This window comes from Pelophylax lessonae (genome assembly GCF_965119305.1).
Source record: "Pelophylax lessonae genome assembly, chromosome: 11".
In the NCBI taxonomy this organism is placed as follows: domain Eukaryota; kingdom Metazoa; phylum Chordata; class Amphibia; order Anura; family Ranidae; genus Pelophylax; species Pelophylax lessonae.
The window spans coordinates 208974981-208993507 of record NC_138778.1 but is presented as its reverse complement, the minus strand read 5'-3'; the positions used below and the strand labels follow the sequence as shown (position 1 = coordinate 208993507).

Here is an 18527-nt window from a genome sequence, read left to right as displayed (position 1 = left end):
GGGGCTTGTTATTTACTACAGTGACAGGGGAGGGGCTTGTCATTTACTACAGTGACAGGGGAGGGGCTTGCCATTTACTATAGTGACAGGGGAGGGGCTTGCCATTTACTATAGTGACAGGGGAGGGGCTTGTTGTGCACTATAGTGACAGGGGAGGGGCTTGCCATTTACTATAGAGACAGGGGAGGGGCTGGTTGTTTACGATAGTGACAGGGGAGGGGCTTTCCATTTACGATAGTGACAGGGGAGGGGCTTGCCTTTTAATCTAGTGACAGGGTAGGGGCTTGTTGTTTAGTGACAGGGGAGGGGCTTGTTTTTTTGTGACGGGAGGGGCTTGGAAGGTAGGAATGATGAATACATTTTTGTTCATAGGCAGAAATTAAAATGAAACCAATAACATACATTTTTGGGTGTAAAGGGGAGGAGTTTGACATTGACTATAGTATTAGGGTGGAGCATAGAGTGATTGTGGCTTGTACTGTGTATGGAGGGGGAGGCGGAGCCTGTACTGTGTATGGAGCAGCTGTACTATATATGGAGGGGGAGGCGGAGCCTGTACTGCGTGTAGAGGGGGAGGCGGAGCCTGTACTATGTATTGAGCAGCTGTACTGTGTAGAGAGGGGGAGGCGGAGCCTGTACTGTGTAGTTAGGGGGAGGCGGAGCCTGTACTGTGTAGCTAGGGGGAGGCCGAGCCTGTACTGTGTATGGGGGGAGGCGGAGCCTGTACTGTGTATGGAGCAGTTGTACTGTATATGGAGGGGGAGGCGGAGCCTGTACTGTGTAGAGAGGGGGAGACGGAGCCTGTACTGTGTAGAGAGGGGGAGGCGGAGCCTGTACTGTGTAGAGAGAGGGAGGCGGAGCCTGTACTGTGTAGAGAGGGGGAGGCGGAGCCTGTACTGTGTAGAGAGGGGGAGGCGGAGCCTGTACTGTGTAGAGAGGGGGAGGCGGAGCCTGTACTGTGTAGAGAGGGGGAGGCGGAGCCTGTACTGTGTAGAGAGGGGGAGGCGGAGCCTGTACTGTGTAGAGAGAGGGGCTTGTCATTTACTGTAGTGACAGAGGAGGGGCTTGTCATTTACTGTAGTGACAGTGTAGAGAGAGGGAGGCGGAGCCTGTACTGTGTAGAGAGGGGGAGGCGGAGCCTGTACTGTGTAGAGAGGGGGAGGCGGAGCCTGTACTGTGTAGAGAGGGGGAGGCGGAGCCTGTACTGTGTAGAGAAGGGGAGGCGGAGCCTGTACTGTGTAGAGAAGGGGAGGCGGAGCCTGTACTGTGTAGAGAGAGGGAGGCGGAGCCTGTACTGTGTAGAGAGGGGGAGGCGGAGCCTGTACTGTGTAGAGAGGGGGAGGCGGAGCCTGTACTGTGTAGAGAGGGGGAGACGGAGCCTGTACTGTGTAGAGAGGGGGAGGCGGAGCCTGTACTGTGTAGAGAGGGGGAGGCGGAGCCTGTACTGTGTAGAGAGGGGGAGGCGGAGCCTGTACTGTGTAGAGAGGGGGAGGCGGAGCCTGTACTGTGTAGAGAGGGGGAGGCGGAGCCTGTACTGTGTAGAGAGGGGGAGGCGGAGCCTGTACTGTGTAGAGAGGGGGGAGGCGGAGCCTGTACTGTGTAGAGAGGGGTAGGCGGAGCCTGTACTGTGTAGAGAGGGGGAGGCGGAGCCTGTACTGTGTAGAGAAGGGGAGGCGGAGCCTGTACTGTGTAGAGAGGGGGAGGCGGAGCCTGTACTGTGTAGAGAGGGGGAGGCGGAGCCTGTACTGTGTAGAGAGGGGGAGGCGGAGCCTGTACTGTGTAGAGAGGGGGAGGCGGAGCCTGTACTGTGTAGAGAGGGGGAGGCGGAGCCTGTACTGTGTAGAGAGGGGTAGGCGGAGCCTGTACTGTGTAGAGAGGGGGAGGCGGAGCCTGTAATGTGTAGAGAGGGAGGAGTGTGCACTGTATGTAGTAATTCTGGACATACAGTGTCTGGGGAGGAGCCTATCCTGTGGATGGGCAGAGAGGTGGAGCCCTTCTGTGTATAGAATATATGGGGGTGGAGCCTCTCATGTACAATGTGTCAGTCTACGGGTTTGCATTTGTAATATCGGTTTATTTATGAGGAAGAGGTTTATCTCGCATACAATGGCTTATTATGGTTGTAGAACTTTTACATATACTGGAGCAATGTTTTATTTCTTTTACCCCCCCATAGGGTGTGAATGGCGTCCTGGAAAGTCCAACGGGCACAGGAAAAACGCTTTGCTTGCTGTGTGCCACATTGGCATGGCGTCAGCACTTCAAAGACAATATCACTGCACACAAGATCAAAGAGCGCATGCATGGCGGGGAGATGTTCCCGGACCGCCCGACTGCAGACTGGGGGAGCGGAGACGCAAACGCACATGGCTCAGGTATGATCGCAGTCTGTCTTTTCTATGGATACCCAAACCATACCTCTGAAGAGTGTTTGTATAAATCAATGGGTGGGTTGTAACCTCTTGATTGGGTGATTTTGTTTTTTTTTGTACAAGTAGAGTGGATAAGAGTTACGCACTTCAGCCCCGGAAGATTTGGCTGCTCAAAGACCAGGCCCTATTTTGCGATTCGGCACTGCGTGACTTTAACGGACAATTGCGCGGTCGTGCGACGCTGTACCCAAACAAAATTGACGTCCTTTTTTTCCCACAAACAGAGCTTTCTTTTGGTGGTATTTGATTCTTATTTTGCGCTATAAACAAAGAAAGAGCGACAATTTTGAAAAAATAACAATATTTTTCACATTTTTTTTATATGAAATTCTCAATAAAAATGTAAAAATCAAACATTTTAGGCCAATTTGTTTTCTGGCACATATTTTTGGTAAAAAAAATCGCAATAAGCGTATTTTGATTGGTTTGCGCAAAAGCTATTGCGTTTACTAACTACGGGAAAGATGTCATTTTTTATTGTTTTTTTATATATTTTTATTTAACTAGTAACGGTGGCGATGTGCGATTTTTTTTTTTTTTTTTTTGTGCTGGACAGATCGGACCCCTGACTGACATTTTTGACACTTTTGGGGGTACCAGTGACATTACTACAGTAATCAATGCTATACATATGCTCTGTTACTGTAAAAATGACACTGGCAGGGAAGGGGTTAACTTTATTGGTGATCAAGGGGTTAAGTGTGTCTCTAGGGGTGTGATTCTAACTGTTAGGGGGCGTGGCTAGTGAAGTAATCACAGAGACATACGATCCTATATAGCAGGATCACATAGCCTCTGTGCTTACTTCAGGGAGAATGACAGACGGTTGTGTTTACATCAGCCATCTGTCTTTCTCCCTCTCCTGCGGGAGATCGTGAGTGGCTGGCGGACATCAGAGCCGCCGGTCACACGCGCTGGCTAGGCAGGGAACGAGCAGTGGGCGGGAGCGCGCCACCGGTGGCACGCGCTCGCCCCCTACAGGCTCGTGGGCGAGCTCGTGCCACCGGACGTGGACGTAGTACTACGCCACTTTGCCCAGGAGAGGCTGACTGCCGCAGTAAATAGTCGTGCGGCTGTCGGCAAGTGGTTAAGCCTCGTTCACATGATCAGATTATCGGACGAATTTTCCTTAGTTTGTGGCATGCTAGTCTGATGCGGAAAGTGAAGAGGTTATTTTCATACAAAAATTCCCGTACGACAGAATTCTACTTCAGAAGTGATGTCATGTGTTGGATTGTTTTGTATGCGTTCTTTCGTTTCTGAGTATGCGTGGTCTTACTCTTATGATTTCTTTCGGATGAAAACTGTACTAATTCAACGAAAATCGGACGTTGTGTTCACATACGATAAAAATTTTATAGCCTGCACATCCAGATTTTGTCTACCGAAAATTCGTAATCAGCCATCGAAAGCACCATACTAACAATCCGAAAATCGGCAGATTGTTAGTCGGACCACCAATTGCACAACATTTTTCCGAGTGTACACAGTAGCCTCACAGGGCGTGAGTGCTCCTTTCTCAAGTGCAGTAAACATGCACTGCACTTGAGAAAGGAGCGCTCACGCCCTCCTGTGAGGCTACTGTGTACACTCGGAAAAGTGTTGTGCAATTGGCTGCTGGATCTGTCACGCTGGGCTCCCCTGTCTGTCGTCGCCGGATGTACTGAGGAGCAGGGCGCCTTTCTGAAGCCGCTGGCCAGGCCCTGCCCTCCATATGTTTTATATAATCGTTGGATGGATGCCTATATGGCTCACGGGCGTTGACTGTTTCCGGTGGGAGATCTACTACACTAAAGCCTCGTACACACGCTTTGAAATTCGGCCGGGAATTTTCGTCCGACGACCGATCTGCCGATTTCCGGCTTGTTAGTATGATGCTTCCGACAACCGACTCCGACTTTTCGGCCGAAAAATATCTGGTGTGCAGACTATAAAATTTTTGTTGGCCGTCAACATAACGGCCGATTTTCGTGCAGTCAGTACAGATTTCGACGGAAAAATCTGATGAGCAAGACTAGGCATGCTCAGAGAAGAAAGAACACAAAGAAAGCAAACCAACACATGACATCACTTCTGAAGTAAAATTTTGTTGGGCGAGAAAATTCGTGTGCAGCCTAGGCACATTCCAACCAACAAAACACCACTCTGGACAAAAGACGGACGATCGGTCGGCCGATAATCGTTGCGTGTGTACGAGGCTTAAAGGCCCCGGTCTAGTGTATTCACATCCCTGTACCGTTACCCTATCCATTGGAGTGCTTTGATTGGCTCACTGATTACCTTAATCTGGTAAACTCACAGGCTTGTTGGTTCGTCAGACGCACCGTGGAGGAATTCATACACATTGTTGTAGTGGAGGACTTTTTATCTACATGTCTCTGTTGCACCATAATTTTTATTTTTGGGACATTATCAGTTATCAATTAATGGTTTATTCATTTTTGACCATTTTTCTTTTCTGGTTGTTTTGCCATTATTATATTTCACCAGCGTGTACACATATCAGTTATTATATATTTATTTCATATAGTGTGTGTATATATATATATATATTCAATCACTTGTAGTGCAGCTTCACGTTATATACCCTTATAGATAAGCCTCTCACCTTATTATCTGACCCGTTTCACCAGTGGGTCAGATTAAGCAGTTTCCCCCGTTGGGGATGGATTCAATCAGGTGTAGATCTCTGGCTGAAATCCTTCCAATCCCTCTCATAGAAAACGATGATGATCCATATAAAAGGCAGAAAGGAAAGATCTAGTGCTCTCTGTCATTTAGGAATCACCGTACAGTTTATTAAAATGGATACTAACAAAATAAGCACAAACAGCTGTGCAGGCATTCATTGGCTAATATGGCCACAGTTTGAAATGGATGAACAGGCTCCGCCCCCTATACGTGTTTCGTCCCATTTCAAACTGTGGCTGTGTTAGCCATTGAATGCCTATAAAGCCCACACAGCTGTTTGTGCTTATTTTGTGAGTATCCATTTTGGACTATTTATGCACACTATTTTTTTAATATTTTTATGGTATTGATTATTCGTATTGTCAGCAATTTGCACTTTTTGGACTTTATGGACTATTTTTTTTCACATGATTAAATGTCCTTGGATGTTGTTATTATTGCTAGCAGTTTTTTCTGGCGCAGCACTATTTGATATTTATTATGCTTTTGTGACATGATATACACATGCAGTGTTGACTGCCGGATATTTATGCACTATTTGTGTATATTATGTATTCATTTTTAGATTGCGATGATTGAAATTCGTTTTCAGATTTTGTACTTTGCACCTGTGCCTCCTGGGTGACCAAAAACTCCTGCTTGTTCAATTGTCATGGCAAAATCACTTGCATGGATGTGATCTTAGATGCATGTAGCTCACCCAGGTGGCTTTTGTATGTATGTGTTTATACAATATCAAAGTAACGTGTGTTCCTTTTTTTTTTTTACTTTAAATACAGCATATTACAGCGATATTCCTAAGATTGTCTATGCTTCCCGGACACACTCCCAGCTGACGCAAGTCATCAATGAGCTCAAGCATACCTTGTACAGGTATTTAAATTCTCTCTTCTATTTCCATCAGAAAAGTCATGTGCTTACCAGAGATAACTGGGAGGGGTCTGGAAACTGAACACGGATACTAAGCTTTTTCTCTTAACCACTTAAGCCCCGGAGGATTTGGCTGCTAAAAGACCAGGGGTTTTTTTGCGATTTTTTTTTTTTACTGCGTGACTTTAACGGACAATTGCGCGGTCGTGCGACGCTGTACCTAAACTAATTTGACGTCCTTTTTTTCCCACAAACAGAGCTTTCTTTTGGTGGTATTTGATCACCTGTGCGATTTTTTTTTTTTTGATCATGCGCTATAAACAAAAAAAGAGCGTAAATTTTGCAAAAATAACAATATTTTTCACATTTTTTTTTATATGAAATTCCCCCAAAAAAATGTAAAAATCAAAATTTTTTAACATTTTCGGCCAATTTGTTTTATGCTACATATGTTTGGTAAAAAAAATCGCAAAAAGCGTATTTTGATTGGTTTGCGCAAAAGTTATCGCGTTTACTAACAAAGGGAAAGATTTTTGTCATTTTTGGTGTTTTTTTTTTTTTTTAACGTGTAATGGCGGCGATCTGCGATTTTTTTTTTTTTTTTCGGTACTGCGACATTGCGGCGGACAGATCGGACCCTTGACTGACATTTTTGACACTTTTGGGGGTACCAGTGACATTACTGCAGTAATCAGTGCTATACATATGCACTGTTACTGCAAAAATGACACTGGCAGGGAAGGGGTTAACTTTATTGGACAGGGAGGGGTTAAGTGTGTCCTAGGGGCGTGTTTTTAACTGTGCAGGGACATTGCTATTGGTGTAAAAGCAAAGATCCACGGTTCTACATAGTAGAACGGACAGATCTTCACTTTTACACAGGGAGAACTGACAGGCGGCTTGTTTACATAAGCCGCTCTGTCTTTCTCCCTTCACAGGAGCGATCGCAGTGTGACTGGCGGACATCGAGTCCGCCGGTCACACGCACTGACTTGTCTGTGAACAAGCCGCGGCGGGCGCGCGCCCGCCCGCAATTGGCTCGCAAGCCAGTGACAGGCGAGTGACGTACCTATACGTCACTCTGCCTGGCCGGGGCTGACCGCCGCAGTATATAGTCGTGCGGCGGTCGGCAACCGGTTAATTGCATTTGTATCTCAGAAGTATCCGAACTAGAGTTAAATTGTATGTGAAGGGACACATTGACAGTAAGGCTCGGTTCACACCGGCGGCTTCAAAGTCGTGCCGCACAGTGTGACTTCATCACGGCTGGCATATGACTTCTTTAACCACTTCCCATCCGGGCCAATTCTGACACTTTACTCCTACATGTAAAAATCTACTTTTTTTTTTTTTTTTTCCCTACAAAAATACTTAGAACCCAAAAACATTATATATTTTCATAGCAGAGTCCCTATAGAATAAAATGGCGGTCATTGCAATTTTTTATGTCACACCGTATTTGCGCATCAGTTTTTTTTCCCTCCAAAAAAAAAAAAGATTTTTTTAATTAAAGTTAACTAAGGTTAGCCCAATATTTTTGCATAATGTGAAAGATGATGTTACGCCAAGTAAATCGATACCTAGGCTGTCGTGTTTTAAAATTGCATCTGCCCGTGGACCGGCGTCAAACTACGGTGCTTAAAATTCTCCATAGGCGACGCTTTAAACGCCTTTACAGGTTACCTGTTTAGAGATACACAGAAGGTCTAGAATGATTACTCTCGCTCTGACGTTCACGACAATACCTCACATGGGTGGTTTGATCACCGTTTTCTCTATCGTTCATTGACGGACGCAGTTCCTGACGCATATCAGTAGGGTTATACTGCCCCCTACAGGAATAGGACACTAGTAGTAGGACCTTACTCCTGTAGCGTGATGTATAACCCTACTGATATGCATCATGAACTGCGTCCGTCAATGAACGATAGAGAAAAGGATTTTATGGTAAGTCAAAAATCCAGTTTCTCTTACGTCCTCCGACAGTCGCCGCCTCTTCATATTCGTCACATATGGGGTATTAGACTTTGCTCCGAAGGAGTAGCTAGGCAACAGAATATGTTAACAATAAAGCTTTAACATATCCCACCCTCAAGGGGTGGTCCCCTCAGTCAATACCCTCCTACTTCCTGCAACCATATCCCAGTTTTAATGTCTAGCTTGTCAGGAGTGGCTGGCTCTCTCTGTGCTGGGACTTTTTGTCCCAGACTCTTTCTTCTTTTTAATATTTTGTTTGAGTTTTCTCTCTACCTTTACTTAGCTGTTATTTTTGTCAGCATTAGTTAGTTCTTCTGATGAAGAGGATCATGCGGACTGGGTCTCGGGCTGATCCCCCTGATCGCAGGTCGTGGGTCAGTGGCTTCCCAGTCTGCCATCGAGCGTTCAGCCAGGTAACGCTCCTGGCACAGTGAACGACCCATCCCTGTTCGGTGCAGGGATGATTGGTGAGGTGGCTACCTCACCGGACGCTGTGCGGTTTCTTAACCGCCATTGTGTGCGTCTTGAATTGCGACTCTCCCTGCCTCATGTGCAGCGGCTTGTTCGCCTGTGCGGGTTCCCCACGCCATGTGAGGTAAGTGTATCTATGTGGGGACCTGTCTGTCTGGGGGGGGTCTCAGTCTGGGACTGTGTAACCTGCCTTTAATCACACTGCTTGTCTCCCTATCTCTCGGCTGCATGCTGTGGGCTGCAAGGGGGGGGGGGAGCTGTATGACACTGAGTATGTCAGGCTGGGCAGTGTGAGGAGCTGTGTGCTGTGGGGCATGTTTTAATGGCATGTTGGGGCATATACAGCGATCGCTGAGGCGATCTAACATGTATCCATACAATGGGATAAAATTGTGTGTGTTTTTATGCACTGTGGAGCGGCGATTTCGGCGCCAAACAACGCCATTTTACCGGCGCCCGCTCCGGCCGCATGGTTTACATGCACGGCGGCCATTTTCTTGTAGCCTCCATAGGCTTACATAGAGCGCCCTGGCAGCATCACTTCCTCTATCCTGGAAGCACCGATCGAGGCAGCAGCAGCAGCGGAGTCTCCTCAGGTTTTATCCTTCTATTCCTGTGTTCCATTGCCTGTATTCAGTCTGTATATTCCCTGTGGGGGTCTCATTGTGCCTGAGTGTGTTGCGGTGGGCTGCGCTTGCCGCGCTTGCTGAAAGGGGGCAGTTAACCCTTGGTTGTCTGGCATACAGGGGCAATGGATTCTCAGGAGGGCAAGTTTCCCACAGTATTGGTGGAAAGCCAGGGGACCGCTGCTTCCCCCCCAGGGGGGGATTTAGCCACTATTGTGGCTGGCCTTGCTGCACAGGTGCAAATGCTGGTGGCTGCTCAATCTACTAAACGGCCCAGAGTTACTCTGTCCTCTGATTCTGAGGGTGAAGGTGATGGGGCTATTCTGGCTGGGACCCCCCTATCGGGGTCCCGCTCCTCTCTTGATATAGTGGGGTCTGAGGTAGAGGCTGAAGTTGAGGGGGTTGATAATTCTCCCCCTGGCTCGCCTGAAGAGCTTGCAATCATGGATGAGTTGATTGCTTCCATTAAGCAGACGCTACGTTTGCAGGACGAGGTGTGTCCCCCAGCTGCCTTGGCGGCTTATGGGACGCAGAGAAAACGCAGGACGCCGCAGGTTTTTCCCTGCAATGCTGATTTTCAGCGCGCTGTTAAGGACCAATGGCGCGATTTGCGCAAGCCTTTTGCGGTACCAAGTAAATTTAAGCTGCGTTATCCTTTCTCGCCTGCCACTGATGAACGGTGGTGTGTGCCTCCGCCAGTGGATCATGCTATTGCGGTTTTGAACAAAGCCACTGCGATCCCTGCAGAGGGATCCCCTGTTTTCCGTGATGCCACGGATAGGAGACTGGAGTCTCTTGCCCGTCATACTTATTCTGTTACGGGTTCTATGCTTAAGGCTCTGTTTGCTTCTCTCATGGCGGCCCAGGCGATCGCAAGTTGGACGCAGATGCTTAGGCGCGTCCTAGTGGCCGATTCGGCCTCGGCGGCGACCCTGGATATGGTGGATCAGATCCACCAGGGTGTCATGTATCTGTGTGATGCGGACCTGGACCTGATTCCGTTGGCTGCACGTGTGCACAGCGTGGCGGTGTTGTCTCGCCGCCTGGTTTGGTTGAAATGTTGGTCGGTGGACCAATCTTCACGTAAAACCTTAGCCAATCTGCCTTATGATGGGTCTCGCCTTTTTGGGGAGTCCCTGGATGTGTTGATTAAGGGGATCACCGGAGGTAAGAGCACTCTCTTGCCCCATTTCCCCAAGGCTAAGGGGGCTTCTGGGAAGAAGCATGCTAATTTTCGGCCCCCTCAGGGGTCCTTTCGTGCCTTTCGGCCGCACTACAAGGGCAAACCGTTCAAGGGCCAAGGCTCTCAGAAGAAGCCCTGGTCTGGGAAACAGAAGTCCGGCCAATCCGGACCTGCGGCCCATAACAGTTCGGCCTGAAGGGGCGCCCTCACCCAGTTTTGGGGTGGGGGGACGCTTGCTCGGTTTTCTTCAGCCCTGGTTGGCCCGTGTGCGGGACAGATGGGTTCTGGAAATCGTTCGATCTGGTTACAAGATCGAGTTTCTCTCTCGGCCGGAGAGCAGATTTTTTCCCTCAAATCTACAACTGTCTCCAGAGCGCCTGCGGGATCTGCACCTGGCGGTGCGGGACCTGAGGGCTCAGGGAGTGGTGGTTCCGGTGCCTCATCGGGACAGATTTCGGGGGTTTTATTCCAATCTGTTCACCGTGCCCAGGAAGGAGGGCAAGGTTCGTCCGATTCTGGACTTAAAAGCTCTGAACCGCTCTGTGCGGGTTCGCAAGTTCCGCATGGAATCCCTGCGCTCGGTGGTGGCTGCCCTGGTTCCGGGGGAATTCATGGCCTCCATCGATTTGAAGGATGCGTACCTTCACATCCCCATATTCGAGGGTCATCAGAGATACCTTCGATTTGCCATTGCGGAGGATCACTACCAGTTCGTGGCGTTGCCCTTTGGGCTCGCCTCGGCTCCGCGGGTCTTCACCAAGGTGCTTGCACCGGTTCTGGCATTATTGAGGGCCCAGGGCATTTCTGTCCTGGGGTATCTGGACGACATTCTGATTCGGTCTGCGACCAGTCAGGGTCTGGAGAAGGACCTGTCTGTCACAATGCAAACTCTGCAGGAGTTCGGTTGGACGATAAATGTTCCAAAGTCGACACTGAGTCCGTCGGTTCGTCTTCCCTATCTGGGAATGATACTGGACTCGGTGCAGGCGAAGGTCTTCCTGCCGGAAGACAAACTCAGGACTCTTCAGGAGGAAGTCAGGTCCCTCAGGGACGTTACACACTCGTCTCTGCGGACGTGTATGAGATGTCTGGGGTTGATGGTCTCGGCCTTCGAGGCGATTCCTTTCGCGCAGTTTCACACGCGGGGTCTCCAGGCGGAGATCCTGTCCAAGTGGGACGGGCGACCTCAATCTCTGGATCTTCAGATCTCGTTGAGTCATCGCACCAGGGAAAACCTTCTGTGGTGGCTCCAGTCCCCGTTGGTGTCCGGGGGCAAGTCGTTTCGTCCGATCTCGTGGACGATAATCACCACGGATGCCAGCCTGTCGGGCTGGGGTGGTGTTCTGGGCGTTCTGTCCGCCCAGGGGACCTGGTCGGAGGGGGAGTCTTCCCTCCCGATCAACATTCTGGAATTGCGTGCGATAAGGCTCTGTCTTCATCGCTGGACGGACCGGCTGCAGGGCTGCCCGGTTCGGGTACAGACGGACAATGCCATGGCGGTGGCCTACATCAACCACCAAGGGGGCACCAGGAGTGCCCGAGCGGCTCGAGAAGTAGCCGACATTCTGTCTTGGGCCGAGACTCATGTCCCGGCGATAACGGCGGTTCACATTCCGGGAGTGGAGAACTGGCAGGCGGACTATCTGAGTCGCCAGACCCTGGATCAGGGGGAATGGTCTCTCCACCCGGCTGTCTTCCAGATGTTGTGCGCGAAGTGGGGTCTTCCAGGTGTGGACCTGTTCGCGTCTCGCCTCAACTACAAGGTGAAGAGGTTCGTGGCAAGGACGCGCGACCCTCGGGCAGACGCGTCGGACGCGTTAGTGGCCCCGTGGCATCAGTACAGGCTGATGTACGCGTTTCCACCGATTCAGTTGCTGTCCAGGTTCCTTCGCAGGTTACACTCGGAACGCAGCACGGTGATTCTTGTGGCACCGGACTGGCCTCGCCGGTCCTGGTACGCAGACCTCGTGAATCTGGCGGTCGACGCCCCTTGGCGTCTGCCTCTTCGAGACGATCTACTGTCTCAAGGACCGATTTACCATCCTGCTTTACAGTCGCTGGCTTTGACGGCCTGGCTGTTGAGACCGAGGTCCTAAAGGAGAAGGGTCTCTCTCCAGAGGTCGTTCATACCTTGATCAACGCGAGGAAGTCTTCCTCGGGAAAGGTTTATTACCGTACTTGGAAGGCCTATTTTGCCTGGTGTGAGTCCAGGGGGTTTTCACCCCGCACGTACTCGGTTTCCCGTGTGCTGTCTTTCCTTCAGACGGGTGTCGATCAGCGTTTGGCGCTGGCTACGATAAAGGGTCAGGTGTCTGCGCTGGCCGTTCTGTTTCAACGTCCCGTGGCTTCCAACTCCTTGGTTGGCACTTTTATTCAGGGTGTACGGCATCTGGTTCCTCCTAGGAGGGATCCTTTGCCCCCTTGGGACTTGAATCTAGTCCTATCTGTGTTACAACGTGCTCCTTTTGAACAGATCAGGGAGATCTCGTTGTCTATGTTGTCCAAAAAGGTCGCCTTTTTGGTGGCGATCACTTCGGCTCGCAGAGTGTCGGAACTGGCGGCTTTGTCCTGCAAGTTTCCGTACCTGGTTGTTCATTTGGATAAGGTGGTCTTGCGACCTAATCCTTCTTTTCTGCCGAAACGAGTTTCGGAATTCCATCTTAACGAGGATATTGTTTTGCCTTCGTTGTGCACGAAGCCTAAACATCCAAAGGAGGTGAGATTGCACTCTCTGGATGTTGTTCGGGCGATAAGGGTTTACCTTAAATCGACTGAGTCTTTTCGTAAGACTGACTCCTTGTTTGTTCTTCCAGAGGGTCCTCGGAAGGGCATGGCGGCTTCGGCCTCTACCATCGCCAACTGGATCAGGCAGACCATTGAACAGGCCTACGCCTTGCAGGGGAAGGTTCCCCCTATGCCTGTGAAGGCGCACTCTACTAGATCTCTGAGTACGTCTTGGGCCTGCCGTCATGGGGCTTCTGTAGCCCAGGTGTGTAAGGCGGCGACCTGGTCGACCGTGCACACTTTCACAAAATTCTACAAAGTAGATGTTCAGGCATCGGCAGATGCTTCCTTTGGCCGCAAGGTTCTTAGTGCGGCTGTTCCATAGGGTCCCTTGTTGGGGACTCCTGGCTGTTGGGATAGTTTTTTGTATCCCCTGGTTTTTTGTCTTTTCCTGGGTTGTTGCTCCTGTTGAGCACTTATTTTTGCTGTTGCCCAGCTGGTTTCCTTCCTTTGGTAAGGTTCCTTTCTTTGATGTGGAGACTGCGTTGCCTTTCGGCGCGGATGCGTTTCCCACCCCTCATGTTTGCACTGCTTTGGGACGTCCCCATATGTGACGAATATGAAGAGGCGGCGACTGTCGGAGGACGTAAGAGAAAACGGAATTTTTGTAAAATCTTACCTGTAAAATTCCTTTCTCTGAGTCCTCCGACAGTCGCCGCCCCCGCCCCTCTTTTGGGGTTTGAATGTATACTCTACTGCTATTCCACTAAAACTGAGATATGGTTGCAGGAAGTAGGAGGGTATTGACTGAGGGGACCACCCCTTGAGGGTGGGATATGTTAAAGCTTTATTGTTAACATATTCTGTTGCCTAGCTACTCCTTCGGAGCAAAGTCTAATACCCCATATGTGACGAATATGAAGAGGCGGCGACTGTCGGAGGACTCAGAGAAAGGAATTTTACAGGTAAGATTTTACAAAAATTCCGTTTTTTACATATGCATTCGGGAGTAATGTATGTGTTCACAATTGTGCATAAGCACGGTGGGATGGGTGCTTTACATTTTTTTTTTTCTTTTGATTACCGTATTTATCGGCGTATAACACAAACATTTTCCTCCTAAAAATGGAGGAAAAAGCAGCAGTGCGTGTTATACGCCGATATGAAAAAAAAAAGTCCAGGAAGCAGCGCCGAGAGGTAGAAGGGGGTGGGCGGGGCCGAGGAGAAGGAAGGATGCGCTGTCATCCGAAGTCCCGCCTTCTATGCCGACGTCTATCATAGGCGCCGGGACTTCCAATGACAGCACGTGCGTCCTTCCTTCTCCTCTGCCCCGCCCGCCCCCTTCTACCTCGGCGCTGCTTTCTGGACTCTTTAAAAAGTGATCCAGATAGAATCAATGGCGTTGGCGTGGCTGCAATTACTGGCACTGCGCTGGCAAGGCTGCCACTACTGGCACTGCGCTGGTGAGGCTGCAACTACTGGCACTGCGCTGGTGAGGCTGCAACTACTGGCACTGCGCTGGCGAGGCTGAAACTACTGGCACTGCGCTGGCGAAGCTGCAATTACTGGCACTGCGCTGGTGAGGCTGCAACTATGGGCACTGTGCTGGTGAGGCTGCAACTATGGGCACTGCGCTGGTGAGGCTGCAATTATGTGTACTGCGCTGGCAAGGCTGCATGTATGGGCACTGCGCTAGCGAGGCTGTAATTATGGGTATTGCGCTGGTGAAGCTGCATGTATGGGCACTGCGCTGGCAAGGCTGCAATGATGGACACTGCGCTGGCGAGGCTGCAGTGATGGACACTGCGCTGGCGAGGCTGCAGTGATGGACACTGCGCTGGCGAGGCTGCAATGATGGACACTGCGCTGGCGAGGCTGGAATGATGGACACTACGCTGGCGAGGCTGCAATGAAGGACACTACGCTGGCGAGGCTGCAGTGATGGACACTACGCTGGCGAGGCTGCAGTGATGGACACTACGCTGGCGAGGCTGCAGTGATGGACACTACGCTGGCGAGGCTGCAATGAAGGACACTACGCTGGCGAGGCTGCAATGAAGGACACTACGCTGGCGAGGCTGCAATAAAGGACACTACGCTGGCGAGGCTGCAGTGATGGACACTACGCTGGCGAGGCTGCAGTGATGGACACTATGCTGGCGAGGCTGCAGTGATGGACACTACGCTGGCGAGGCTGCAGTGATGGACACTACGCTGGCGAGGCTGCAATGATGGACACTACGCTGGCGAGGCTGCAATGATGGACACTACGCTGGCGAGGCTGCAATGATGGACACTACGCTGGCGAGGCTGCAATGATGGACACTACGCTGGCGAGGCTGCAATGATGGACACTGCGCTGGCGAGGCTGCAATGATGGACACTGCGCTGGCGAGGCTGCAATGAAGGACATTACGCTAGCGAGGCTGCATTCGTGGGCACTGGTGAGACTGCATTTGATTAAAAAAAAATGTTCTGAGTTCAAAGCTGTTTATTTGAAATTTTAGCTTTTTTCCTGAGATTTCTCTCCTAAAATTTAGATGCGTGTTATACATGCTATATGATAGCATGGGTTGTGGCAGGTCCTCTTTTTGCAGAGATCTGGGGTCTGTTAGACCCCAAATCTCTCCTCTAGCCTCCCATAGAGCCGATCAGACACAAATTGGTCTCATTGGCTGCTTTCCTGGCCGCTGGTGGCCAGGTAAACAAAGAGGTGGGACCAGAAGTGGCAAACTAATCATCACTCCCAGGTTCTGTGGTTACAGAGAGAGCGGAACAACGTCAGTTCCTCTTTCTCTGTTCAAACTACGCCACATCGTTCCTGGGCTCTGCACTGGGACAGTAGAGCCTGGGAAAGGTGGCTGAGGGAGTGGGGTGGGACCCCCTTCTGCCACCCGCAGAAGTGATCAAGTGGCTAATAAGCCACTTGGATCACTTCTGCCTGAAAGGGAATCAATGGCTGAAAAGATGCATGAGGGGATGATGCCTGTATGTGCAGGCATCATCCCGGTGTAACCCCTGAAATCCGAGGATGTTTTACGGGAGGGCAGTAGTTAACAGAAGTCAATGCAAGTCGTTCTGAAGTCGCCCCCCCCAAGTAGTGCAGAAAACTTTTTCTAATTCGGAGCAGCTTGAGTCGCTCCGATTAGAACGGTTCCATTGCACTTAATGGAGCTCAACCTGTCAGGTGACCAAATCGCACCAGTGTGAACAGAGGCTAAGGCCTTATGCACACCTGGCTTAAAAAAAACACTGCTTTTACAAGCGTTTGGTGATTTTTGTATTTATTTTTTCCTACCTAAAATCCGTTTATCAGCTTTTCTCTCCTCACACTGACAGGGTGTGAGGAGTGGGGAGTCGATCAGCGGCATTTCATCACAGGGGGCAGACCTGTACAGGTCATCAGTACTCTGATTATCAGTGCAGCCCTAACAGTGCCCATCAGTGAGGCCAATTTGTGCCCATCAGTGATGCAAGTCAGTGCTGCCCTTCAGTGCCTCCTATCAGTGCTGCATATTAGTGCCTCCTCATCATTGCCCTTTAGTGCTGCCTTATCAGTGCCGCCTTAACAGCGCACATCAGTGAAGGAGAGAATTTACTTATTTACAACATTTTCTGACCGAAACTACATTTTTTTTAATTTATTTTTTTGGGGATTTTTCTTTTGTTTTTTTTTTTTTTTTTGTTTAGCAAAAAAAATTAAAAACCCAGCAGTGATTAAACACCATTAAAAGGGCACTCTTATTTGTGGGAAAAATGATAATAATGTAATTTGGGTACAGTGTTGCAGGACCGCACAATTGTCATTTAAAGTGTGACAGCGCTGAAAGCTGAAAATTGGCCTGGGCAGGAAGGGGGTGAAAATGTCCGGTATTGAAGTGGTTAGCGTGAGGAAAGACAATGGGGGGAAAAACACACAATGCAGTTTCTGTAAATTTATCCCTGATTTTTTTTTTTTATTGTTCTTTCAGACCCAAAGTCAGTGTCCTGGGCTCCAGGGAACAGCTGTGTATACACCCTGAGGTGAAGAAGCAGGAAAGTAATCATGTCAAGGTGAGGAGGACCTCGTGGTTCAGTGTACATATTTGTTAAAAAGTTTGCAGCACATTCATTCGGCTGCAAGAATAGGATCCCAATTGCCAGCGGACCTTGAAGTCTTTTATAAAACCACACTTAAAACAGAACTTTACGCCAAAGGTTTTTGTTTTTTTTTTTTTTGGGTGGGGGAGTGGGCACCTTATTTTGACTTCCATCTGTGTCCCATTGCGGCAATTTCCCTTCACTTCCAGTCCCAAAGCCAAACAGGAAGTGAGAGGAAATCCCTGCAAATTAAGGGAATTCCTTCGGGACCCCCAGGGCACCAGAACTAGTGTCCCCATTGGAAGATTTCCCCTCTATTACTTTTCTGGGGACAACCAAAAATATATTTTTTTACTTTCACTTTCTATGATTATGGTAAACAGGACAAATAGAGAGGGTGAATCTCTTTAACGGGGGCACAGACAGCAATAAAAACTGACAGGTGCTCTAATCTCTCTCCACTCTATCCAAAATTAAAAAAAAAATAAAAAAAAAAATTTGCCTTTAGTTTTACTTTAAGCCGGCCATAGACTGATTGTAATGCAGCGAAGGTTCAGCAGAGATGAATTTTGTGTGTGACCATCCCTGATCATTTGATCAATGTCTGTCGAAGGAACAAGCTCTGGAAAGCTTTTATTTTAAGTGGCTGGAGCCACTTTCAGATTACATTGTTCCATGGGGGGGGGGGGGGGGAGATATATATATATATATATATATATATATATATATATATATATAGTATAATATGCTTGCTGCAGAAACTGGACATGCTGCAACTTTGTAACAATAGAAGATCAAGTTCATTAAGGCTCCGTTCACATGTCAGCGTATGATCGCGGGCAGAACCGCCGCGGTTCCGCCCGCGATCCGGAGATTTATTGCAAATCGCGGGACGCCTAGCGTTGCCCGTTGATTTGCAATAGCCCCCCAAACGCCGAGCGATGTTGCCACGATTTACGCCCGCCGAATGGCGGCAACATCGCGCAAACAAAATCGCGGGACGCAATACGCTCCAAAGAAGCTCTTGTACTTTTTTGGAGCGTATTGCGTCCCGCGATTTTGTTTGCGCGATGTTGCCGCGATTCGGCGGGCGTAAATCGCGGCAACATCGCTCGGCGTTAATAAGCCTTAATAAGCATGCTGCAACTTTGTAACAGAAGGTAAAGTTCAGTCCTGCTACAGGTATCTATTTATTTTTTTCCACTACTATATCCTGAGGAAAAAAATAAAATAATGTTCAACTTTCTTTTCCACACTAATTTAACCACTTAAGGACTAGGCCTATTTCTGACATTTGTTGTTTACAAGTCAGTCAGTATTTTTTGCTTAAAAATTACTTAGAACCCCCAAATATATATATATATATATATATATATATATATATATATATATATATATCTATCTTTTTTTTTTTTTTTTTTAAAGCAGAGAAGACCTTAGAGATTAAAATGGAGATTGTTGCAATATTTTATG

General features: G+C 49.0%; 1 protein-coding gene across 1 annotated transcript in view; it reads left to right on the top strand.

The window, feature by feature from the left end:
* The window catches only part of RTEL1 (regulator of telomere elongation helicase 1), a 314420-nt gene that overhangs the window by 3118 nt on the left and 292775 nt on the right, over nucleotides 1-18527 (top strand). The window contains exons 2-4 of the mRNA XM_082271526.1: nucleotides 2177-2375; nucleotides 5903-5996; nucleotides 16946-17027. Coding sequence (XP_082127652.1) covers nucleotides 2177-2375; nucleotides 5903-5996; nucleotides 16946-17027 — 375 coding nt within the window. The remainder of the gene's footprint in view (nucleotides 1-2176; nucleotides 2376-5902; nucleotides 5997-16945; nucleotides 17028-18527) is intronic.